Raw genomic sequence first — 27,571 nt, 5'->3', positions numbered from 1 at the left:
TTATCCTCTGTGTTCTCTCCTGTGAAATTTTAATTTGTTTTTCTAAAGTCTTTTTATATACTCTTGAAGCAATCTTTTATCTGGTCACAAGTGTCATTAATACAAATCTTGAATGATATTTAGGATCAAACTCTACAGCACCACACTTGATACCATTCTCTGGTTTGTTGATGAGAAAGAACCACTGAAGAGCAGAGTAGTTTTGAACTAGCTCTGTATCCAGATAGTTGCCATGCCATTTAGCAACAACTAATCCTATAAATTCAGGATTTAATTAAGAGCAAAGCCAACCAAAAACCATTTTTATCATGAAAGGTTGAGACACAAAGACACAGAAAAACTTGGTCCAGTGGTAGTTTATTTATTTTATTATTTATAAAGTTTATTGCAAAGTTTACTGTTGGCAACATATAGAAATAACTCTTAGATTTCTGCAGACCCCTTTGATATTTCAGCAATAATTAAGGAAGAACACCTTTGTTTTGTAAGCTCTGCTTATGCTGTTTTGTTCCCTAGAATTAAACATGGTGCTATTTAAATATGATTGCTACAAACATAGCAGTTATTTCAGAAAATGGTATGTTAAAAGTAACAATATTTTACTAATAGTTAAAATCCAGAATCCTATTATATTCAGTGGCTCAGAAGCACAAGCTATCTATAGTATTCGAAAGCAAGAATGTCTAAGTTTATTAAATCAGTTTAGGACTTTGGGAATGAATTGCAGTAATCATTTTTACAACAAAGGAATGGAGGAAAGGAAAGAGATTGCTTGCAAACTAGTAAGCGGAAGAGACAAAGGATCTTCCAAATTGGTTTACAGTGGAATAAATAATAAACCACCGTCAAGATACAGAAGAGGGGAAAACAGACAAGAGTGAAGTATCTGGATACATGTAAGATCATTGCTATTGCAATAGATTCTGATTTCTATAAATGTGTAATACCGTAGAGTTAACCACTGCATTAGATACTCAGGAATGATTTTCAAATATTTGTTGGTTTGCTTGTTAATGTTTCCTATTTCCAACCCCTCCTATCTCCCTCAGAGATTACTATGATGTGAACTATTCACAGCATACTACGCTTTTATATGTGTATACCAAAAGGGGGGAAAGTGGTGCTCCTCCAGCTATTGAAATAACTCATAAAATTCCTAGCAATTGGCTAGACCCCTTTGATATTTCAGCAATAATTGAGGAAGAATTGGAGGAATTGGAGTTCTAGTATCTGAGATTCAGTTTCCCTAACTTTCCTGTAATGTTCAAAACTTCTCTGTCTTTATCACAATATTTAGACAACTTGGTTCCAAATAGAATGAGTTAGCTGTGATAAGTTCTCGAGGAGATCTTTTTTCAATTATGTTTAGATTAATACACCCTTCTTCTAAGCTTTTTAAATGATTGACATTGTCTTAAATATTGTAAAACTATTATTATTTTATCATTCATCTTTTTACCTGTATTTCCATATTCAGTTTGAATAAACTGCATATCAATTTGATTTAAAAGAAACTAGGTCAGATGTATTTTGCATCTCTTCAGCTACATCATTACATCAGTACTAAGATGGAATCCCACAAAAGTCAACAAATCAAAGCCAAAATGCATGTTAAAATCCTTTCTTTTCTTGCAACAAACCAAAACAAACTGAAGTGAATTTCCTGACAGTTAGAACAATGAATTAGTGGAAGGACTAATTGTGGGTGCTCCAACACTGGAAGTTTCTATAAAAAAAAGGACAATCATTTGTCTCAAATGGTATAGGGTTTCCTGCTTGAGTAAGGGGGTTGGATTAGAAAACTTTCCAAGGTTCCTTTCAACTCTGTTATTCTGAAGCCACTCCCAACAAATAAAAGGATGAAGAATCATAGGCAAAATGATTAGATAGTACCATTTAATCAAAATGTAATTAAAAAACAAGGCAGGAAAGCAAAAAAGAATGCTGTGTTTTATAAGATTTTTAGAATCATAATGAAGAGGTGTGTTCTATATATTATACACCTAGAATGTGCAAGTGTGTAAAATTAAGACTATTTTTAACATAGTGGCTTCTACTTCAGTCTATTGTATATCAGACAAAATAGCAACAACCATCTTAGTGCCTTTTCATCAAAGATGAACACATTATCAAGAGAAGCAGAGGAAAGACTGGATACAAGAGTGAGAGTGAGAGAGAGTGAGTCTGTTTTTTGAGGGCATGGTATTTATTAAATATAATACTGTAATCATATATCTATATAGCTAGTCCTTGACTTATGACCACAATTGGAACCAGAAAATTTGTTTGTTAAGTGGTGCAATCACTTAATTTTACAACCATTTTTTGCCACACTCCGTAAGCGAGACATGACATGCCTGTGACTTGCAACCGCCTGCTGGCTTCCCCATTGATTTTGCTTCTCGGAAGTCAGCTGGGAAGGTTGCAGATGGTGATAATGTGATCCTGGGATGCTGCAACCATCATAAATACCTGCTGGTTGCCAAGCACTCAATTAATGATCAGGCGATGCTGCAACAATCATAAATGTGAGGACCAATCCTAAGTCAATTTTTTCAGCACCACTGTTATTTTGAACTGTTGCTAAATGAATGATCATAAATCAAGGACTATCTGTATTCAACATGTGCTGTGTCCATGTTATGCAGTAGCATCATCAAATGTATCTGTTATTTTATCTCAGTCAGGTTGCTGCAGCTTCATTGATCAAAAGCTTGCAGGACTCAGACTATTAAAAATCAGTCCTTAAAGGAAACCTAAAATTGTATGCATGAATTTGACACATGCTTACTGCAAAAGCAGGAACCTGCCGAACATACTTAAAAATAACAGTCCAAAATAAACAGGCAAAATGCTTAGTAAATTATAAAATATAACTGAAATGCTCAAGGTCTTTTAAATTGTTAAAAGACATCCCAAATTGCCAAGTCAAATAATGCTCCAAAAAGATTCTGGGTGCTTTTTATGTGAGAATCCCAAGGACTGGAATTTCCTAGATATTTGTTGAATTCCTTTCCCTGGAATTCAAAATCTGAAGTGCTACATCTCTGTAAGGTGTGTATGCATGCACATGTGCATGCATGAAGTACAGCAAACCTCCAAATGACCACTAAATGTCAGCAAAGGTACTAGACTTTCTGGGCTGTCTTGCTGTCCTCTAGTGCAGGGGTCCCCAGTGTCAGTCAGTGGACTGGCACTGGGCCGCAGTATGCCAGAAACCAGGCTGCGCAAAAGCGAAGCCCCATCTGCGGGATGCAGGCAGCATGTGAAACCACGCCCCCTCTGATCCATGGAAAAACCTCTCTCCATGGAACCGATTCTTAGTTGGGGCCCACTGCCCTAGTGTTCATCCTAATCTTTGCAGTCCATATTTTTTAGCCCTAATTAAACAGATTTGCTGTGCTTAAAAAGTCTTATAGATCGCAGTAGAGGGAGCCATCTGTAGAGCAAGAATAAACCAAACTTACCTCTTTGGAAAACAGTCCATTTGTCTTGTATGTAATGGGGGAAAGGGATATTGTGAAATAAGGAAATACGTGTTCATAACAAAACCCGTGTATAAGGAACACTTAAGTTTTAGCTTTTACATAAACTGGCACAAAAATAAGCCTTTAATTTCATTTTAGCACAGATCCATAGGATCACATATATGCAAAAAGGCAGTCTTCTCTCATCATATGGAACTCCTTCTTTGACTAGGAATCCATTTTGGGGAAGATGCTGACTTTATTGTTTCTGCTCATTTTTCGTTCTGATTTACCCCTGGGTTGCTTTGTCTGGATCAGCTCCTCTGGTGTATTTCCTAAAGGAGGCAGCAGTCGTTTCTTACCATTCCGGTTTTCTGATAGCCACTGTGGGGGCAACTCAAAAGGTCCAAAGCCCAGTTGCGTAGAATACTTTTCTTTGGCCAATTCGGCTTCTGTAGAGAAAGCTGGTGCTATTTGTACAGCAGAATCTGCAACTGCGGGACACACAGACCTCTGAATTTGGGCTTGTTCTACATCTAAGCTGGTTGTGGGTATCTCTTCCTGTTGGCAGTCATTGGGGTCCACAGACTTAGCTTCATTTTCATCCTCTGTGGGCTTGAAAATTTGCTGCTGCCCAATGTGAAACATTTCTAGGAGTTGGCTGCCAGAACGACCATGAGAGTCCAGATTGGCCTCCCCAGCACTCCCAGAACTGACTATGTTCCTTCGACTATACCTTCGGTGTAATTGCAGTATCGTCCCTACTAAACATTTCCGAACAGATTTGTTAACAGTCAGGAAGAGGAGAGGGTTGGCCAGCAGTGATATTTTAGGCAACCAGATAGCAGTGAGAAGCAAGTATACAGAGGTATCTGAAGAATCCAGGACAGCATGATAAACCACCATAGTCATATAGGGAATACTGCAGAAAATGAAAATAATAACCATAGACAGAAGCATGGCATGAAGTTCAGACTCTCTCTGGGAGGCATAAGGAATAGAGATTGTATTTTGAGGAGTTCTTAAGGCAGCTATAATGACTTTTTTCTTCTGGCTGGTGCTCAGTGCCTTGCGGATGAGGATCATAAAGAGAAATACCACAGTCACTGGTAAAATCACAGTGGTAAGGTTGTAAGTGATAACATATGCTAAATGGCCAATAGAGTAACTCCAGGGCCCAGTACAAGTGGATATAGCATATATGTCTGACACATGGGTTAGAGCAAAGACTGGAATGCTGGCCACCACTGCATGAGCCCAAATATAGATCAACAGATCTCGTGATTTGGCATCTGATATCTTTCTTTGCAGTGGGTATAAGACTGAATAGTACCTAGCCAAAGAAGAGAGAGCAGAAATATCTGTAAGGGATACAGAAATGCCATTCCTTCTTATTCTACCAGATTAGACTCCATCTCCAAATAATTAAATATGCAGAATGCTATTCCTTGGTCTATTATGTAGATTAAACTTGAACTATCATCAAAGATACCAGGATTTAAGATGTTTCAATGTTACATCTAGTACAGATAGTCCTCAACTTACAACCACTATTGTCATAAATTTTATATTGCTAAGTGAGACATTTGTTAAGTGAATTTTGTCCCATTTTACACTTTATCTTGTCAGAGTTATTAAGTCATTCGTTGTAGTAGTTATGTTAGTAACACAGTTGTTACGTGAATCTGGCTTCCTCATTGGTTTTGCTTGTCAGAAGGTTGCAAAAAGTGATCACATGATCCCAGGACACTGCAACCATCATAAATACAAACCAATTGCCAAGAATCCCAATTTTGATCACATGACCATTGGGAAGCTGCAGTAGTTGTAAGTGTGAAAAACGGCCATTTGTCATTTTTTCTCAATGCTGTTGTAAATGAAGGGCTGTAAGTCAAGGAGTACCTGTTTACACACTTTTTAGCCACTAATTTAACCCTATATGAAATAATGACAAATGCAACTTATATTGATCAATTTGTGTCAAAGATGGGGGTTAGAATTTAGCCTGAAACTTCTGTTTTTCTGTATTATCTCATAACCTCTTTTGTTTCAAACTGGTTTGTGAATAGAATTGAATCAACCATGTTTCTTAGCATGTAGCAGTTCCAGCCAAGCTGTATAATTCACTGATGCATCAGAAAGAAGACTGCCACATTACAAAAAGAGGGTTTGCTAAAATACTTAAATGTTGCATGTGACATGAAAATTCCACTACGGTACACAATAGCTCAGTTCACATGCCACATTAAGACATAATATAGTTTCCTACTTTGATCTTAGCATAAGATCATTGTGTTTTATAAATAATGCTTTATGATTTAACCTTAGTTTCACTAGCTATGATTATAAATGATTATCCAGCATCAGCTTTGCTAGTAATGGGAACTAACAAATAGATAAGAGCAGTAACTAGCTAGTGAAAAATCAATAAAAAACTTTACAGATTCCAAGGCAGTAAAGTTGAGAGTTAGAATCCATAATACCTCTTAATAAGTACTTTAAAAAGTGGAATTGTCTTCCTTACTTCTAACAGATGCACAAAGAAGTTAAAACAGCCAGTCAGGTTAAATTAGCAGGGTTATTTAAAAAGAACAGCCAATACCCATATTATACAGATCAGTTTGTCTCTCTTAACACAACTCTTTTCACAAGTTGTTTACATTTGATTGTATATGGAATCTTTTTATTTTTAATTTTTTTAAAAGAAATATCAAGTTGATATGGAAATAAGACAAACAAACAAAAACAGAAAAATAAATCAGAGGAACAGTAGTTAACAGATTTGTCCAGGTCGAACTATGAAGGGAGAAAGCTGAAAGATAACCTGTGAGTAATCATAGTGTCTTACCGATCCAGAGCAATGACAGGAAAGCTAAGGATGGTCACCGAGCAGAAGACTTTATGCAAGAATTTGATGACTTTGCAGAAGATCATGGTGTAGACCCACCCACAGCAGTGCGGACTGGTACTGAGAACAATGTCAAAAGGCACACAGACAAGGCTGGCACAGATCCCAGAACAAGCCAGGTTCTTAATAAATCGGTTTGTTACTGACTTAAAAACTGATGTCCTGCATGTTGACCACAAGACCACAATGTTCCCTGGGTGAAGAGAAACAAAATTCAAACTATGAAAATTAAGAAAGACATATGTAATGATACAGTTACGAGTAATTCTTTCATTTTATTCAGCAAACAGCATTAACAGATTAATTTTAACATAACTATATACATTGCTAATCTTTCTCAAACTAGGATCACATTTAATTCTGTAGATATTTACCCAGAATAAAATGCTGTTCATTACTCACCCTAGGAGTAATGATGCTTCCGAGTAAGGATTGCAATATAAGTTATAATTTCAATAAAAAGTATTCCATAAATGTTCCAATTTCTGAATAAAATGGCAGTTAATATAACAGATTGGTTCATTATTAACTGTGTAACTCATTCCACATAGTCCTATTTAATTAACATATATGCGACCTGACTCTCAGTGACTTTCAACATCTTACAAACTGTTTTTTAAAAAAATCAAAACAAGTAAATAACACAAAGAACAGAGAAAAAGAGAAAAGAACACAGATGGCAGAGACAACAGACCCAGGGAGAAACAAAAAGATTAAAAAACAGGCTTCAATTGTGTTCACTACAGCCTATATGAAGAGCCATAACTTCAAATGCCTCCAATTACCCAAGAAGGGTTTGGGGGCTGTTTGAATCTGTGGGAACCTCTTTCCAGAGGGTATGTGCTACTACGGAGAAGGTGCATTTCCATGATCCAGAAAAATGGCATGGTTTAATTGATGGAACCCAGAGTGATGGATTATTCATCAGATTATTTGTCCAATAAGGATGGAGTTCCCTTGTGAGTCATTGCTCCCTCCCAATTCATTTTGCACCCATCCTTTGCACTTACAGCCAAGCTCTTTTTTTGACACAGATGTGGCACTTTCTCCTAGGCCCCCCTGTGCCCAGGACCTGCTTGTCAAACTTTTTTTTTCAGGTGGATAAACCAACTGTTTCATGCAGACATCTCTGACCCCACCGCACTTTATGGAAACCCATTTGTGGCTGCTTTTCCTGCTGGCAGGCAACGCTTGATTGGAAGAGAAACGAAGATGGAAATTCACTGATTGCTTTCCCTTAGCTGTTCCATAGTAAAACCATAACAGTATCCCCATTGTTACTCTCAATAGGCAGAGTAAGAACCAGCAAGTTTAGTTTATTCTAGCCTGTTTTTCTGCTGTCTCACTGACAGGAAGAAAATACTTTAATACAGTAATCTATGCCCTGAACAAATAAAGAAAGCAAAGCCAGACCACATTTCCAAATCAGTTAAATTTTTTATCTATTTTTCTTTGCTATTCTTTATATTTTATTATCTGTCTTTTTGTTGGCTAATGTTCCCTTGTTGTCTGGAAGAGAAACACAAAGGAAAGTTGCCAAAATCATTCATCAGTTTTTCTTTTCAATACATGCTATAATTTATTCAATTTATTTCAAACTGGGGAGATGGGGAATGGAGTTGTATGTTGTGGATTTTTAATGCTGTAAGTCACCCAGATATTTCATGTGTGAGATTGGCACCTCTATGTGTGTGTGTGTGTGTGTGTGTGTGTATTATACATATACACATTTAATGTATGTATGTATGTATGTATGTATGTATGTATGTATACATTCATTTTTTCTCATGGCATACATATAATAAATTGTGCATGTAGCAGATATTTTCTCTGGATCATTTGTGTACTACATTATATTAAATGAACTGTGATCTTGACTGAGCTGTCAGTAAAGGTCTATTTTGAAATATTGTGTGATACTGGAGATACTTTTTTTAAAGAATTTCACAGTGGATATATATTATGGACTGTTTTTTGTTTTTTTTTTGCCTCCTTGTTCTATTCTTCATTGTAAGTATAAATATTTGAAATTGCCTGGCAGTAGGGCAAAGCAGTGTTAGTACAGCTAGGGAAAACAAATCTAGATACAACAGTTCTAATTTGGGGAAGGTACAAGAGAATGAAACACGCCCAATAAGGTGGAAAAGGCTTAAGTAAAGGTTTATATGAAGTGTAGTTTCTCTTTAGTACTGAGTTCTGAGAACTCTGAGTTGTCACATAGGTATTTTACAAAAGGTGTATCTTTCACCCTTTTTATTTGGGGCTGTAGGTACTTAGTACCCAACCCCTCTCCTAGAAGAATGAAATGTTCTAGGAAATATTAAAAAGGCAGAATATTATATTTCCCGGGATGAGAAATGGATAAACATGTTTTTTGGGGGGCAGGAAGCAGAGTCACTCTTAATAGCCCCCACCCTCCTCAATAGCTAGGTCTATTCATAAGCAAATGCCTTCACTCAATATCCTTCAGGGCATAAGCCATAATAGAATTTGCCCAAAGCCCCTTCATTACATCATCCAGCAAGATTCAACCAAGCTTGGGACTCAAAAGACAACCTACAAAGTTACCCCTGCATGGCTCCATGGGAGTCTGACAACCAATCAGCCTTAAAATGCTTAACTCTGGAGAGATCTTCTGAAGGATTAAAACAAGCTCTGCCAATATATTATTTTCTCCCCAGCTCACTCTGCCCATTAAGTTTATGGTACTTACCTATTAGAAACAGCTTCAAAGAGGAACGAACAATGGAGGCTACTCTACAGTTACCATAGCAACAATAATCTCATGAAGCTAAAATCATTTTCTTTGGCTTGTCGATTGCTAACTGTGACTCAATCATTTTGCTTTATGTCTAACATGGCAAATGGGAACCTAGTACCATTTCTGTAGCAACTTGACTTCTTCAGGACTTTTTTTCTCCTTATTGAACAGAAGAACAAGAACTCTGACTTATTCACAAATACACACTATGTTGTTTATTGACCTTGACAGCTAGCTTCAAATGATTAAGTTATATTTAATTTTACATGAAGATTACTTGAAAGTAAAGAATGTGGGCATGTTTACTTCTTCCCTGAGACTAGTAGAGTAGTCCTTGGTGGAAGAATACTAAACAGTATTTTTACTGCAGCAGGCAAAAAAGTTCTCAGTCTCTTTCCCCAGCATAGAAATAATCAGATCTGACTAAATATTCATTTCCTATAGACTGGGTGAAACCAAGCCAATAGCAGTAACTGTGAGAGGGATCTTAGAGTCTTAGTGGACAACCAGATAAATATGAGCCAGCAGTGTGCAGCAGCAGCCCCAAAAGCTAATGCAATCCTAAATTGTATTAACAGAGGGATACAATCCAGATCAAGGGAGGTACTAATACCACTCTATCAAGCCTTAGTAAGACCACACCTAGAGTACTGCATCCAGTTTTGTTCACCGCATTATAAAAAAGATGTTGAGACTAGAAAAAGTACAGAGAAGAGCAACCAGGATGATTAGGGGACTGGAGGCTAAAACATACAACGAACGGTTGCAGGAACTGGGCTTGGCTAGTCTAGTAAAGAGAAGGACCAGGGGAGACATGATAGCGGTCTTCCAATATTTGAGGGGCTGCCACAGAGAGGAAGGGGTCAAGCTATTTTCTAAAGCGCCTGTAGGCCAGACAAGGAATAATGGATGGAAACTGAACAAGGAGAGATTTAACCTGGAAATAAGGAGAAACTTTCTGACATTGTGAACAATCAACCAATGGAACAGCTTGCCCTCAGAAGTTGTGGGAGCGCCATCACTTGAGACTTTCAAGAAGAGATTGGACTGCCATTTGTCAGAAATGGTGTAGGGTCTCCCGCTTGGGCGCGGGGTTGGACCTACAAAGTCCGTTCCAACTCTGATTATCTGTTGTCTATTATCCTGTTGCCTTTGTGTCAAGAGTGTTTCCAAATCCTAAACATAAATATTATTTCTCAGAAATGTATGAAAACTTATTTCTAATATGTTTATTATTATGAATGGGGACTGGAGAAAACAAATTTAATTAAAATTAAATGAGTTACAGTAATACTCTCCAAATGTACAGTAATATTCTCCATATATTCTGTCAAATAAGTTTTGTCAATTTCCTTGCCTATTCCCTGATGCCAAAGTGATGTTTTTCAAAGCATATGTTACTATAGTTGTCTCTAGCAAGTTTTAATGAGATGAACAGGGTTTGGCTGCAAGAATTTCAGGAAATGAATGTGCTTAATTTAAAAGAAATATATATCCATATCTGTTTCTGATTCTTTTCTCACAACTTCATGTGAATTGGCAAGGAGGTCAGTCTTATTAGTGATATTTGGGAAAGTCACAGCTTGTTGTTTACATAATCCATGGTGCATGGGTTTTTGTAGAGCATAGGGGAGTACTATCTGTTTTGGATCACTAAATGGAAGTTAAGAGATCCAGACTGTGCACATTTGGTCTTGAGTAATATTTTTCAAACTTAGTAATGTTAGCTGGGTAATTCTGGGACTAAAGTTAAAGTTATCTTAAAGTTGCCAAATTTGAAAAATACTGGGCAAGAGACTGGTGTAAATTGGTAGAAATTATGTAAACCTACAGAAGTCAATCCATCTAGAATTTTCAATCTAAGGTTCTAGGTAATCCAATAGTATACAGATGGAGTCAAAGAGAGGAAAATTTACTTCATTATGTACAATAACAAAGTTTGTATATGTGTGTGTGAGGGGGGGACATAATAAGCTTATTCAAGAGTGGAGAAATTGTATCAAACAATTTAAGAACCATTTAATCAGGCCCTATACAAATGTTTGAACTTCATTGTTACAAATGAAATTAAAAAAATAAGTCATCAACATATAATGATAGTTCATGTTCAACTCCAACTTGTTATGTTGAAAACATCTTCCATTTGTCTAATAAATCAGTTCAATTATTCCAATGCCACATAAAAAACAAGAGGAGATAAAGAACATGCTTGTTCCATGAGACATTCTGATAGCCGAAAAGGTAATTCAATTTTATTAGCCTTAACAAATAGAGTAGACCATCTTATATTAATCCAAGGACTCAAAATATTTTTAAATAAAACTGGATTACATTTTTTTGACTGAAATATAGGCACATATTCCTCAACCCACAGGACCATCATTGCAGGTACCATTTTTTCCTGTTTCCAGAATGTCAATGAGTAATCTAATATCATCAGAAGATTTGTGACTTTCTATAAAACCAATTTATGACAGACCATGGTTATAATTATCTACTTATATATATTTTTATTAAAGGGTTTTTGTTTAAGAAGAAGATAAAATATAGTACAAACAAATATAAAATAAGAAAAAGAAAGTAATTAAAGAGAAAGGGGGGGCACTAAAGTAGAAAAGAAAAAGATAGAAAGAATTAGCTTCCAATCTTCTTCACAGCAGTAAGTACACTGCTCAAAAAAATTAAGGGAACACTTAAACAATACAATATAACTCCAAGTCAATCACACTTCTGTGAAATCAAACTGTCCACTTAGGTAGCAACACTGATTGACAATCAATTTCACATGCTGTTGTGCAAATGGAATAGACAACAGATGGAAAGCATAGGCAGTTAGCAAGACATGCCCAATAAAGGAGTGGTTTTGCGGGTGGTGACCACAGACCACTTCTCAGTTCCTATGCTTTCTGGCTGATGGTTTGGTCACTTTTGAATGCTGGCAGTCTTTCACTCTAGTGGTAGCATGAGACGGAGTCTACAACCCACACAAGGGGCTCAGGTAGTACAGCTCATCCAGGATGGCACATCAATGCGAGTTGTGGCAAGAAGGTTTTCTGTGTCTGTCAGCGTAGTGTCCAGAGCATGGAGGCGCTACCAGGAGACAGGCCAGTACATCAGGAGACATGGAGGAGGCCGTAAGAGGGCAACAACCCAGCATCAGGACCACTACCTCCGCCTTTGTGCAAGGAGGGACAGGAGAAGCACTGCCAGAGCCCTGCAAATGACCTCCAGCGGGCCACAAATGTGCATGTGGCTGCTCAAACGGTCAGAAACAGACTCCATGAGGGTGGTATGAGGGCCCGACGTCCACAGGTGGGGGTTGTGCTTACAGCCCAACACCGTGCAGGACGTTTGGCATTTGCCAGAGAACACCAAAATTGGCAAATTCACCACTGGCGCCTTGTGCTCTTCACAGATGAAAGCAGGTTCACACTGAGTACATGTGACAGACATGACAGGGTCTGGAGACACCGTGGAGAAAGTTCTGCTGCCTGCAACATCCTCCAGCATGACTGGTTTGGCAGTGGGTCAGTAATGGTGTGGGGTGGCATTTCTTTAGGGGGCCACACAGCCCTCCATGTGCTCGTCAGAGCTAGCCTGATTGCCATTTGGTACCGAGATGAGATCCTCAGACCCCTTGTGAGACCATATGCTGGTGCAGTTGGCCCTGGGTTCCTCCTAATGCAAGACAATGCTAGACCTCATATGGCTGGAATGTGTCAGCAGTTCCTGCAAGATAAAGGCATTGATGCTATGGACTGGCTCGCCCATTCCCCAGACCTGAATTGAGCACATCTGGGACATCATGTCTAGCTCCATCCACCAACGCCACGTTGCACCACAGACTGTCTAGGAGTTGGGGGATGCTTTAGTCCAGGTGTGGGAGGAGATCCCTCAGGAAACCATCCACCACCTCATCAGGAGTATGCCCAGGCATTGTAGGGAGGTCATACAGACACGTGGAGGCCACACACACTACTGAGCCTCATTTTGACTTGTTTTAAGGACATTACATCAAAGTTGGATCAGCTTGTAGTGTTTTTTTCCACTTTAATTTTGAGTGTAACTCCAAATCCAGACCTCCATGGGTTGCTAAATTTGATTTCCATTGATAATTTTTTTGTGATTTTGTTGTCGGCACATTCAACTATGTAATGAACAAAGCATTTAATAAGAATATTTCATTCATTCAGATCTAGGATGTCTTATTTTTGTGTTCCCTTTATTTTTTTGAGCAGTGTACAATCATAAATTTACCTTTCTCTAAAATTACATCATAACTTTCTTATACCTATCATCAAAACCATAAACCACATTCATTATTTTTCATTTTTATGCAGAAGGTTCATAAGGAATTTCCATTTAAGCCATGAATCCTCAAAGAAAAATCCCTAATCTCAAATGTATATTAATCTTCAAAATCCTCTGAATCAGTTTATATTTGAATTTTCCAGGTTTTTAAATGCGTCCACCAAACATGATAAATTGTCCCTTCTTTTTGCTCACATTTCCAATATAAATTTGAAATGCCTCAATACATTCTAGACAATTTCTCTGGTGACGTACTAACAGTGTGCTGGAAACATAGTGGAGTAATATTATCAGTTATCTCTGCGCTAGGTTTGCTGACAAAATTTTTGTATTAATATTTTACAAGGAAATTGGGTGAGACCTTGCAGAGTCAGCAACTATGATTTTGAAGTAAATATCCTGCCGACTCTGCAAGTTCTTAGCCAATTTTTTCCTACTGTAAAATGTAAATGCAAAAAAATTGACATTAAGCTTGGCACCAAGAAAATTCTGTTTAGGATCTCTTAGACAAATCTATCCCTTGAAATGGCTATTTTGTCTCTAGTACTTTTTTTAACATTTTAAATAATATTTTAATAAAACCATCGAAGGAGCTACTCGGGAGTTTCAAAGTTAAATATGCACATACTGATGACTCACCAGAAAGATTACATTAAAGTCTGCTTGAATGCATGTTTAATTCAGATTAAATTTATGAGCTCAAGATTAATTTGATGGATTTATTAGGGCAATAATGTAGATATGAACAACTGTTTCCCTGCCAGTGTATTTAGAATACTATATCCTTTTAGTTCACCTTCCCATCTACTGATCTGGGTGATGGTTTTATCAACATTACCATCTGATATTTCTGTTGAGCATCTGCATTTAAAGGTTTATAAACTGCCCTGCTCTATCACCCCCAGGAAAGCTTACAAAAGTAGAACAGATTAAAAGTAAAACAAGCATCACTTCACACTGGTGAGGAAATCCGATAAACAAGACACTGTATCTCCATTGAAATATATGTTTCTTAGCAATTAGAACACTTTTCCTTAAAGAAAGCAAAAGAAACTTGTAACCGTTCCAGATGTTGCTCATACCAGTATAATAATGTATAAATGGAATATAGGTAGGTCTCAGTTTATGACCACAATTGGGTCTGGAATCTTGGTCATTGAGCAAAGCAGTCAAAGACATCACAGTAATAGTACTTAGCAATAGCACTTAGACTTATATACCGCTTTATAGTGCTTTACAGCCCTCTCTAAGCAGTTTAGAGTCAGAATATTGCCCCCAACAATTTGGGTCCTCATTTTACCCACCTCGGAAGGAGGGAAGGCTGAGTCAACCTTGAGCCTGGTGGGATTCGATCTGCCAAATTGCAGTAGGAGTAGCTTGCAGTTCTGCACTCTAACCACCCAGGCTCATGTAACCACTTTGCTCAATGACTGCAATTTTGGCACTCCCTAGGTTAGGCAATCTTGTAGATTGTTAAGCAGACAAAGTCTGAGATAAGGATCATGGGGGTAGCTCGTGGGGGCGGGGGAGGCATTGGAAGGCCTTTTGCAGGCTACTGGGTTCCCAGCACATGGGAATCTGCTACAGCTTTAGAGGCCTTGACTGCTTCCCATCTGACAAGCCTGGGAAATTTCAGCCATGTATAGCAGTGGCCCCCAACCTTTTTTGTACCACGGACCGGTACAAAATGTACATAATGATCCATGGACCGGTACCGGCATCAGCACGCACGACCAAGGCAAGGCGAGCCAAGTGCCTGGCCAGCCAGCCGTCCCCCGCTTCTCCCCACCACCTTCAACTCCTCCTTTGTACCTTCTCGCGGTCGATGGGCTTTTCAGGCTCTTTCTTAATCTCCTCCTGAGTAACGCGAGACTCCACCACCATCAGGACGGCTCTTTATTCGAAGCCGCCCCCCCCTTCAACGAAACTAAGGCACGAGGATTCCTTCAGCACACAAACGCCGCTTTCCAACCGACGATCGATAAGCTCACCCGGAAGCACTTTCTCAAGCGCCGTCGAAACAAGATGGTGGCGCCCAAGCAAAATAGGCGGCCCGGTACAAAATGATCCACGGACCGGTCCCGGTCCGGGGCCCAGTGGTTGGGGACCCCTGATGTATAGGGTCCACCAGCTGAAGCAAATTGCTGCACTTATCTTTGTGTTGGTTTTTTTCTGCAGCTACTGACAGGCATAACCAATCTATTGCCTTCCTATCCAGGCTGCCTCAGGCCTTTCTGCAAATGGACATCTTTCTTATGATCATTCTGAAGGGTTCTTCTCCAAATCGTGCAATTTGGAGAAGGAATTTTCCAAATGATCATAAGAATATCACCCCCTCTTGTGAATATATCCATCCATCTATGAATAATCACAATAGCAAGAAGAATGCCTGCTGTCATTGTCTACTGATAGGTCTTAGGCACTGGAGCTATTGTATTTTTAAACAGAGGTTTCAGTCTAGTTTAGGAAGTTTACAGGCATGGAAAAAGGACTGGGAGGAGCAACGGGAGAGTACTTTCTCCCACTTCACTGAGCATCCCCCCATTAAAATGATAAGCATCCCTTCTACTTCTTCATTCTAACTAATAAAATAAAAATGGAACCTTGTCTCATATTATACATTATTGCAGTCCAACCTGATAGGGAGACATTAAGCATACATTTTGAGCATCTATTTATCCATGTAATTATATCACGTTCAGTCTACACTGAATCTGAATGTTATGACATACCTTGTCAAATTGTTTCCTGAAATCAGGATATAATGCTTTTAAAGCATTGCATAATCTACTGTGTAACTAGATAATAATAATAATAATAATAATAATAATAATAATAATAATAATAATAATAATAATAATAATAATAATAATAATAATAAACTTTAGTATATCTTAATAATATTTTTTCTTGATAATTTCATATAAATTTCTGGTAATCACCAAATAGTTTTTAAAGTGCTTAAAAATCACTCCATTTATAATATACTATAGTGGTCAGACATACTCGTTTGTTAGTTCCCTACATTTTTCATTTTTTTAAAAAAATAAGGTTAACATTTGCTGTTCTCTAGTCATCTGGCACTTAATTCATTCTCAAAATTAACATGTAAGGTTTTAGCCAAGCCAATTTCCAGTTGCTTCAAACCCCTAGAATGCTACTGATCTGGATCTTGAGTTTCAAAATAATTCAAAGTATTCCCTAATTATGCTTTTGTCAATTTCAAGTTTTAAAGCTATTTCTTCATTCTATTCCTCATAATCTAAAACACATTTCCTTTCATTGAAAAAAAGTAATTTGAAACAGGAATAGATTAGCTCTATCTTTTCTTTGTTACCCATTAAATACTTTGATTTCTCCACTGAAAATCTGATATTTTGATTCTATTTTCTAAGCCCTTATATGTTGCTTCTAGTATCAATTCATTCTGAGTTTTAGCTTTTTTTTAACACTTTCCCTAAAGTATTCTATCCCTTATGTTTGGTGTGTTCTTAAATATATTTGTTTCTGTTCTATCAGAAACTGATCTCCCAGTGTCTCATTGAATGGTGAGATGATTAATTTTCATTACTGTATCAAAAAGTCTACACAGGCGAGGCTTTTTAGAACACAAACTATGAATTCACTTTATTTAGACCTCCAAGCCTGGATTTACCAGAATCAGCTGTTTTAGATTTTACTGTCATGCCACACGAGAATCTACAGACTGTTGTGCAGAGACTGTGGTTCCTGGTATCTGTTGCAATTGTTCAGATTAGCGATTTGGGGCTTTGTGCTGTGTACGTATGATATGTTTGAACACTTTAGCTAACTAAGTGTCCTGAAAAATGTGGGTAGACCATCTTTTGAATCTCAGTGGACCAATGGAAGGAGTAAGATGAAACAGGTAAAGGGGTTGGCATGATTTGAAGAAGACAGTTTTTCTCCCACTACTGAATAACGTGATCAAATGTAACTCTCTTGATCCTTGGTGACGTACATTGTTGAAATACGCTAGGGTCCTTACAAAGAGGGAGGAAGGGAAAAAAATACATCTAGTTCATCCTCTCTAGCCAGATGTCTAAATGACATAGTTATTCTGAAAATAAATGGGGAATCTACAATCAGCTTCTAGCAAAGCCTGATTTCTATAAAGCAGAATGAAAGATATCATAATGGGCAATCTTTTATACATAGTCTATAATTTCCTATTATGATACTCTGCTTGATGCTCTATTTTCAGAAATCTCAAATATAACGTAATTTAAAATTCCCCATCAACTATTAAAAAGAAGTACCCATGGTAGTTGCCTGCCATATGCAACCTCTACAAGGTCTTGATATTACAGTATACATGTAGAACACACAAAACATAACTTACTGCACTCAGGAGGCCCTAAGAGAAGAGAACAAAAAGTCCTTAAGGTTAAAAGAAAACTGAGAATCAGCATGCTGTTCCTTACGAAGCCACAGATGTTGTTTTATAGTTTCTTTCACACTTCTTGCAAGTTTGGATAGCTACCCACAATGCCTTTGGAAATCTGAAGAAGCAATTAATCTGAGTTCCAAACCTGGAACAAACTGTAATGCCTGATGCTCAGCAAATTAAAGGTGAATAAGAAATGGCAGTAGAACTGAGTAGCAAATGCCCACTAGAGGGATTGATCTGAAGGCAATATTCCATTTAAGAAGGAAGGCACCTGCTTAAGTGCCTTGCACTTGTATGAAACCTCAGTCAGATAACCCAAACATGATGCCGGAGAAGTCTGATTAATACTTCTCTTTAAAACAAATACACTTAAATACATGAGGAGGTGAAATAGCTTCAGCAATCAAAGGAAGATTATTCTTTTGCTGTAGTTTTCTTGATTTAAGCCGCCAATTGTCACAAACCAAGTTTATCCTGTAAGGAAAAGTTAAGATATTGTATACCTACACATATTATATTTCATATCTTGGATATCATGAGAGAGATAACCTAGTTCAGGAAACTTGCACTGGGGGAGCAAGAATTAATCCCAATTCATAAGGCAAAAGGGAAAAGAAAACCTTTTCTTTGGTTCTCAGGCTGGCTTGAAAATTCTGAAAGTTGAAGTCCACACATCTTAAAGTTGCTGAGGTTAAAAAAAAAAACTGGCATCGACCTATAACTGCCCACTGCTATTAGTGGAAGCAATCCCACGATCACCATGTTGATTCTCAGCCAGACCATGAATATTACTTGCCAAATTTTGGCTTCTCTTCTTGGGAGCCAGACATGTATTTGGATATCATAAAGAGGGCTCTTAAAAAATAGCAGTTTGTCATAGGCACCAAAGTTGGAAAAGAGTCGTTACACTCAGTGAAAGAACTCAGCTATTGTTTTTGCAATGAATTTATTTAGCAGCAACTAGAACCTAATTCCCTCCTTTCTGGCAAAATCTTGTATTCAGTGCCACAATCTTTTGAGCTAAGAAAGAATTACAATTTATTTCATCATTTTTCTTTCTGGATTATTGAAAACTATTCCTGGATATTTAAAGCATCCAACTTGATCAATGAATAAGTTAGCTACCTCTATACTAGTTATTAGTTAGTTTCCAGTGGGTTATAATAAAAATTGTGGTCGCTACAATGTTGAACCAAGGCCCTAAAACTTACTAGATTAGAATCTGTGACAAAGTAATAGCAAGTTCTTGTATGTGTGAATTTATCAGATGTTGTCAAAAGATGCATACTTGCTTTAGCCCTTTTGTCTGCTGGGATCAAACTGGAAAGCTGACCAACTTTACATTGCACTTTGTATTAGAATACCATTTGTAAACCAGTACAAAGACATTGATTTTATTTTTTTGTCAGAGAAGGGCTCTTTAAGTTGAAGTCCACAAATACTGCAGTGGTTTCACAAATGCTTCAAGAGTTGTGATTTAGTACTGAAGACATTTTGTTGGCTTCAGCCTACAGACTGATACAAAATAGAGGGCAATTTAGATCACATAAAAGGAACTGTTTCTTTTTACAATGCAAAGTATAGAATTCACTTTCATATGAGGTGTCAGTAGCAGTTCTCTTCATCAAATTCATGAAGGATTAAAACTATACTGTTTGTAAGTACTATTCATGCTGGCTATATTTTATCTGCAAAATTGGATACAGGGTTTGGTTTTGGTTTTTTGTAACACTTGCTGGTTACAGTAGTTTTCCACTGAATTTCATTTTCCGCTGTGGAAACAATACCTTGGACAAGACAAGCAATCCCCAATGCTTCCTTTTAGAAATGTGTTTTATGTTTCTGTGTTATGGTTGAACAATTTCTTGTCAAGTACTAAGAAGAAAACAAATAATACAAAACAACCTTGCATTTTTCATGCTATCATAATTGTTTTTTTTTACTTCGCTCTTTTACATTTGACAGAATAATGCTATTGAAGCAGGATCCAATCTGTTATTTTGGTTAAAAATTCAAGGGTCTTGTTATCTATCTGCAGATGGGCTTATAGATGGGTAAAGTATATGGGTATACTTTTAAAAAGTATTACCATATATGCTTTCATTTCAAATGAATGGCTGAAATATATTTGCTTTCTGCATATGAAATGTCTTTTTATCAAGAATGATCAATATTATTTAGTGTGATTAAAGTCTATATATTACAATATGTTTCTGTTTGGTTCTCTTTTTGGAAAGGGTAGCTTTTGGGGGGAGTTTCTTTTTATATACTAATGCATGAAAAAAAAAGCAACTTTCTAACCATTACCATAAAAATGATATGGCTGAACTTAAAATAGGCAGTTTTATTGTAGATGTAGAAATTTTAAGTTAAAAAAGGGGGATTTCACAGGTTATGTTCTACAGCTGATTTATCTCCTAGAGACCTGTTATGGAAGAACCCAACCATGCTGAATCCCTGACCATTGATATCTCCTATTTTTCCTTGGCAGTACTCAGATATCACAGCTTGAAGATTCTTTTTTATTCAAGGAAGTGCACAAAAGGATCTGGTGGCTTTCAGCAACAACTAGGATACCTTGAGAATGAAAGTAGATGTTTCATAGACATGACCATGATTGTTCACGTACTTTCATCAAACCATTGTCTGATTCAATGAAAAGGCGTTATTGGCAAAAAAAAAAAAAAAAAAAAAGTACCAGCATCTGTCAGTGGCTGCCAGTTACTACCCTGCCAGTAACTGCATAATACAAGATGGAAAAACTAATTGCATCCAGAATCGTTGTTGTCTCTTTATGTTCATTTGAACACTATTATTATTCCCTGTGATGTCACTTTCCATTTTCTCCCTGCAGTCTATTTTTGGTTAAATGGATCTCAAGGTAATCAAGCAATCTAAAATTCTGCAGAATTCTTTTTATTAATTCAAATTTTAAATCGTTGTTTTCTTCTTTCTGTTTGACTCTGAGCACATCGCTTTTGTCAAAAACTCAGCTGCTTACACACAGCTTACTTTCTTTAGTCTTCATGGCCCTTGGGATAATTTTTTCAATCTGCAAATTGTGGGAAATGACCAATTTTGGGTGAGTCAATTCTTATCAAAAATGATGCAAAATAGATATGCTAAGCATTAAAAATGCTTAAAACAGCTAGCTTGCAAATAAAACTGCTCTCAGAGCCCAGAAGGGCTGCAAACATTCAGCACATGGTTCTTTAGACACACACTAAAACCTATATAATGCATCCCATTCCCCCCAGGAAAAACATATTTTCAATACTCAGCATAAAACATTTTTTAACTTATACCAATCTTATTATCAGTAAAGAATGAGTAGGGCAATGGAAGGTCTACCCCACTCTCTTAAAGGTTGTTTAATCCTGGTTCAAACTCTGATTTGATAAAAGAATGCTCTGAATTTTTCCCTCTTAACTGTTCTTTAAGTTTCTCTATAGGATATAGATACCTAATCTGATCAGAATTTGTGTTCTCTTTTTCTTGAGCAAGATTAGCACCTAGCTTCACATCATATGCTATGCCCAAACAAATATAAGCCCATGTATAATTCATACAATATGCTTCGACGGTAACTTAATTCACATAATAATGCTGCACCCACAGACTATCAAATCCTTTCTTAATTTAGACTATTCTTGGCTTACAAATATAGCCATTTCTCCTTTGTGTATGGTCAGAGGAAAAAAGTGTTCATGTTCAGAATAAAGACATTTATCCTAACTCTATTTAATTAATTGTTTTTATAAATTAATCCCTTTCTGCATTCATTGCACCCTATTTATCCTTTTCAGTTTATTTTGCTTTATTAATTCAATATAAAACCAAACAAAATAAGCAATGTATAGTACAAATGATGAAGAAAGAAAAATAAACAAATTAAAATAAGAAACAACATGTAGGACATATTTGCACAGATACATTCTCTCTCTCTCTCTTACCTACACATACACACACACACACACACACACACACTCACACTTCAATAAATGGGAGCCATATTTCATTATAACCAACATCCACAGGTAATCTATGTCAATACAGTGTACAGTTCATTCATAAGTTGATAATAACATCGGCTCTGTATATAGATGCTATTTAATGATATGCAAGATTGAAGTCATCTCAGATTACTCAATTTCCCCATTAAAAGATTGGTGTGCAGTCTGGGGGCGGCGTTTGGACTCACTGCTCCTATTTGAATAAGAGATGGAAGCTGTGGTCAAGAGGGCCTTTGCACAGATCTATCTAGTATGTCAGCGGTGCCCCTTAATGGATAGCTGGCGATTTGACTATTAATGCCCTATTCATCTTAAGAATGGATTGCTGCAATGTAAATAAGTCAATAATTCTTTATATAACTTAAAATCAATTCAAGTCATGTCTCTTAGTGCATAGTAGGGGAGACACCAACTGGGCAAAATGATACAAAAGTTCAATGAACAAGTTTCACAGCCGTTCATGTGGAACTGCAGAATGGATTTTACATATACAGCCTCAAAATGGCTTACAGTCTTAGAAGGATGGGTCCTCTGTATATACAATTAGTGTTTGTGCTATAAAAGTCACTATCTGTTTCTATTCTGCAATGATTTGATTTGCATTTTAATCTTTATTTTCTATTATGGATTTCATTTGATTTGCATTTGATTTTTCGTTTTGTATTTTGTACTTAATTATTAATTTGCTCCAGCTCAAGTATTTATAAATTATTAATTTGTTGCTCGTTCTGAAGGAAACTGTTTTAGTTCTTTCATTCTGTTTGTGTTACATGTATCAATGAAAATTTGTTTACCTGGAAGAAACTGTAGTGCGCATGATTCATTTTCAGCCATTGTTTAAAGTTCCTTTGGTGTCAATATTGTAGAGAGGTCTTAAATCTGAATGCCCTCCTGAGAGGAAAAGTAGCACACAGACTTAAGATGACCAAATTATCATCTATCATATAATTAGCAAACACTACCTATACTTAAAGAGAGGAAACCCAATTAATAGCACAAAAAATTGCCTTACTTCAGACAGTACTCAAGAGTACATGGATGTCTATGGAAATTCTCAATCATCCAGGTCATGGTTGTCCCAAGGTACTTTTCCAGAAGGCAACAGAACTGAAGAAGCTTCTTGAAGGAGAAGTGAAATGTTTTCAAAGAAAGAAGAAGAAAAAACCAAGAAAGTCCAGTTGCCTTTTAGAAAAGCACCTTTAGAATACATGGCATTACAAAGATATTTTTATGCATAACATCCTATGGGTACAAAATGCTACACAATCATCCAGTTATTGTTAAACAATTAAATCCAGGAATTTTCTATGAACTCATATATCCCTGTTCATTCAAAAATTCCCTCTTTTCTTTTTCTTTTTTTTTAAATTTTGGCATTCACAGTATTACAGAGTTGAAAAAAAATATTCATTAGTCTCAAAGGTATTTTTTCAAAAGGTTTTTTTTTCTTGAAGACATTTCACTTCTCATCCAAGAAGCTTTTTCAGTTCTTCAGTTAAAAAATAAAATATCTTCAAGGAAAAACAAAGTCTAATTGCCTTTTGCAAAAGCACCTTTGGCAGAACCATGACCTGGATGATCCATAGAAATTTAGTAGTGTTATATGTTCATCGGCAAAGTTAGTCCATATTACATTTTGCAAATTTATTTCTATCATGGTGGCAAACTGAGTTATTTTATTATACTTCTATATCTTATATATCAAGGAATAACGATGAACAGTTATCTTTTATAAAATGCCAGTGAACTTCATGTAAAATTAACTTAGGCTCAGTTCAGAGCAGATACAAAGAATACCAGCCCACAGGAGGTAATAGGGTACAACAAACAAAATAAATCTGGAAGCATCACAAAGCAGGAACCTTTCTTGGAAAGAGAGATAGCACTATACAGGACCCAGAAGGTGACAACATGATAAACATATCTAATAGATTAAAAAATCACACACAAATAAAAATAAACTAATATAGTAATACAACTAGGAATTCTAGGACTCACAAATGTACTTCCAAAACACTAGAAGCAACTGTATTTGGATCTAATAAGGAAGCACTGGATATGAAGAGAGAATTACAACTGCAGAGAATTACAGTTGCCTGAGCTACAGAGATGCCTAGAAAACAGGGGTTTAGCTATAAATTCCAGGTATATCCGAAAAGTATACAGGTGGGGAACTGTCTAAATGCATCTAGCCATTTAGTTTAAAAAATTAAACACTATTAAAAGAAATTTCTCAGGAAGGCCTTTGACAAAAGAACTGTCTATACTAATGACCAAACTATTGTTATCTAAGAGAACAATCAACTAATCAATAAGTAATCTCACACAACTTGGTGTAGTAATTTTAGTATAAAATAAACATATTTTAAAAGTCATATATTAAGATATCAAACTTTACTGTATCCAATTGACAAAAGTGGAACCCACAGCCCTTCTTTTTGCTTGTGTTTTCTGTTAGAAATTCAGTAAAATCCTCAAATATTTCTCTTTTAATTAGTCCCGCAATTCATAGTAAGATAAATGACAGGAATGTTTTCATTATGTTTACTTTCTAATAAACAAACAGAAAAGTTAAGTAACATCCAGACATGAACACCATACAATTCTTCAGATTTACATCCTACAACTCTGCATACAAGAAGATTGCTACGGGAATTATAGCTTAAAACCTCATATAGATTTTCCAGGGACTTATATGTAATTGACACAAATAGATCATTTCTGCAGAAAGGTAGTAATCCTGAATGCATGATCAATAGAGTTGGCTTCAAGCAAGGAAAGAACTATTTTGAGATAGTGATTTCCTTGTCTAGAACAAGTGGAACCCACAGCCTTTATAATGAGATGCTGCAGAGGACTATCATTATGCAACTGGCCTGCCACTAGAAAACTTTTCTAGTGTTGCAGATGCATAGAATGTAAACAAAAAGCAGAACTAGTGCATTCATAGGGAACTCCTATAGGAAACTAGACTTTTTTAAAAAATAAAATAATAATAAAGCTTTCTAAATGAATATGGGCAAGCCCTTATCTCTCCCTCACTATCCAGAAAGTTCAAAGTATCTGGACTTTTTTTTTTTTTTAAGGTTACAATCCTGCATGGAATTTAGCTGGGTAATTTCCTTTGCCTTTATTGGAAATAGGCCGGCTGTGCAGAAGATAGCAACCTCTGATGGTCAAAGCACAGCATGTTGTCATCTAGGGGTGGTAATCGTAAATCTGCTAAATGATCTTCCTTCTAAGCGTGTTACCTCCTGTAAACCATAGCCCTTGGAACAGTTAAGTCCTGTAAACAAGACCACTTCAGAGGAGGAAAATAAATAAATAAAAAACCCCACCCTGCAATTGTGTTTACTTACCCAGCAAAGAACCTATTAAGATGACAACCTGCATAACGGTAGTAAAATGTCGATAGGTTTGGTCTTCCCTATACGCCTCGTATTCTGACGTCCCGACCGCGTGGGCGCTTCGGTTGATTCCCACGATCTGAGCACTGGATGCGTTCAGGGAGCTTTTGACAGCCTGAAAGGGACCGCGCTCGCTCGCGTTGGCTGAAGCCCAGCTTGCATTGTAGCCCATGGCGGGGTGTCCTTCTGCCTCCCTCTTACTTAACACAGTCACCTCCGCACGAAGCCAGCGCTCTTCGCCGCACAAAGCACGCAGTTAGCACCTGCTTTTCTAAGCGCAGCCGTTTTTCCATTGTGTTTCCACTTAAATGTCTGGACCCTGGAGAAGCCGTCTGACGTTTCAGGTCTGCATCTCATTCCAAAGAGGGGCACACAGCATGGCAAAATGGGAGAAGGGGCGGGGGGAAAGCTGACTGCATCTGGCACGCCGTTGTCCCATATATCTGGCTTCAGCCCCCCACCCCACCCGCCCGCCTCCTTCGCTTCAATACCACTGCGCGCCCGTCCCCCTTCAGCGCGTTTGCACCGCCAAAAGCGCAAACAAAGCCTAGCTACGATCCATGCCATCTGCTCATTTCCCTCTAGTACGTGCAACCGGCGTGCCTCCAAGTGGGGCGCGCGACGTTTTTTGGAGGGGTTCTTTCTGGCACTGCGAGGCTCAAGGCAGAAGCTCACACGTCTTGGAAAGGCATTTCAGCCTATCCTTTTTTTCTTCCTAACGCGGATGCCGTTGCAAGTTTTCTGCGAGCCTCTGGTGGTTTCCGATCAGCGAGGCTTTAAATCAAGCTTGATTGTTCTCGGGCATTTCAAGAGCTTGACGCTTCTGCCTCTCACTTTACAGATTGGCATCAGCAACTGTTCAAAGGTTTTGGGGAAACCACCTTCCGCGTTGACTGCAGGCCGTTTTCTGTTTTCCTAGAAAGCAAGCACGAATCACATGACACGTGACCCTCAGCGGGGTGGCTCTGATTTTTAAAAAAAAAATGGGGGGGGGGGAGGCAGCCATTTTGCCTTTTGGACTGTCAATTTAAGGACTGAATAAAACCACTTCGGGGAGGTGGAAAACTATTGCGCGGCAGAAAGTGGCTGTATTTATGTATATTAGAGGAGATAAAAGTTTAACCTACTGAAGTTTTAATTGACAAAGAACTTGGCAATTTAGCAAGCCTTGCAATACGTTATTATTTTTAACCTCCCATTTGTAATACACATATAAAATACTTCTTTTAAAAGCATTTTGTATATGAAGTTATTTATTTATTAAATGAAGGTGCCATTAACTCTCAATGAGTATCCAAGCATTTGCAGTTTTCTTTTAAAACTATTGGAAGAAATATAACAGATAACAGATAACAAGAATTGGAAAGGACCTTGTAGGTCATATAGTCCAAGTCCACTCCCCCCCCCCCCGCCCAAGCAGGAGACCCTACACCATTTCTGACAAATGGTGGTCCAATCTCTTCTCGAAAGTCTCAAGTGATGGCGCTCCCACAACTTCCGAGGGCAACTTCTGTTCCATTGGTTGATTGTTCTCACTGTCAGAAAGTTTCTCCTTATTTCCAGGTTAAATCTCTCCTTGTTCAGTTTCCATCCATTATTCCTTGTCTGGTCTACAGGTGCTTTAGAAAATAACTTGGCCCCTTCCTCTCTGTGGCAGCCCCTCAAATATTGGAAGACCACTGTGGAAAGGGAACTTCACGAAGACAGTGGTGTCACTCAAGCAGGAAAAGCCCAAAGGGAACATCAAGCCAGCCATAAAACAAACTTACATAGGAAAAGGAATCAAATAAAAGATATTAAAGAATCCCTATAGACAAAAGCCCAAGTAATTAAGAAAACTAGACAAATAAGAAAAGAAAACCCTTACAAACACAGGACATACCAAATAAGCAAAACAAACAGACAAAAGACACAAAAATATATAAATTACAAAAGAGACAGACAGGAGATTGCCATAAAACAAATATTAAAAAAAACCATTGTAAAGCTAAAAGAGATTAAGAAAAACCGATATGCAATCTAACCACCCCGCAGAGTTTGCCTTCCGCACCCCGCGCGCAGAGTTTGCCCTCCGGCGGGAATAAAGACAAACTCCAACAGATTTGAAACATTAAGCACAAATACAAACATTCACACGAAATCAACTCACAAAGGGAGAAAAGGGTATAAAAACCAGGGACTTACCATAAGAAGCCAGCTAGCCCAGGAACGCAGACTTCTCGCTGTCCCTCGCCTTCCTGAAAAATAAAAAGATCCAGCTTTCAAGCAGTTGTCCCTATCCTTGCGCCAGAGCTCT

The 27,571-nt window shown here is 37.5% G+C and overlaps 2 protein-coding genes across 2 annotated transcripts in view; both read right to left on the bottom strand.

Moving 5' to 3' along the window:
- FSIP1 (fibrous sheath interacting protein 1) overlaps nucleotides 1–25,299 on the bottom strand; it is an 88,323-nt gene extending 63,024 nt beyond the window's left edge. The window contains exon 1 of the mRNA XM_087951728.1: nucleotides 25,228–25,299. The gene's annotated coding sequence lies outside the window, so the exon portion shown is untranslated. The remainder of the gene's footprint in view (nucleotides 1–25,227) is intronic.
- Nucleotides 346–26,190, bottom strand: GPR176 (G protein-coupled receptor 176). The gene is made up of 3 exons (XM_026664282.2): nucleotides 25,228–26,190; nucleotides 6,316–6,568; nucleotides 346–4,800 (listed from the first exon to the last, which is right to left on the bottom strand). The coding sequence occupies exons 1-3, from the start codon at nucleotides 25,445–25,447 to the stop codon at nucleotides 3,696–3,698; spliced, it is 1,578 nt and encodes a 525-aa protein (XP_026520067.2). The 5' UTR covers nucleotides 25,448–26,190; the 3' UTR covers nucleotides 346–3,695.
- Between the last annotated feature and the right edge of the window lie 1,381 nt (nucleotides 26,191–27,571).

This window comes from Notechis scutatus, chromosome 1 (assembly GCF_049901735.1).
Source record: "Notechis scutatus isolate UNSWTSFEM ecotype Mainland chromosome 1, rNotScu1.2, whole genome shotgun sequence".
Taxonomy (NCBI): domain Eukaryota; kingdom Metazoa; phylum Chordata; class Lepidosauria; order Squamata; family Elapidae; genus Notechis; species Notechis scutatus.
The sequence above is the reverse complement of the archived record's forward strand: the minus strand, read 5'-3'. Positions and strand labels throughout refer to the sequence as shown.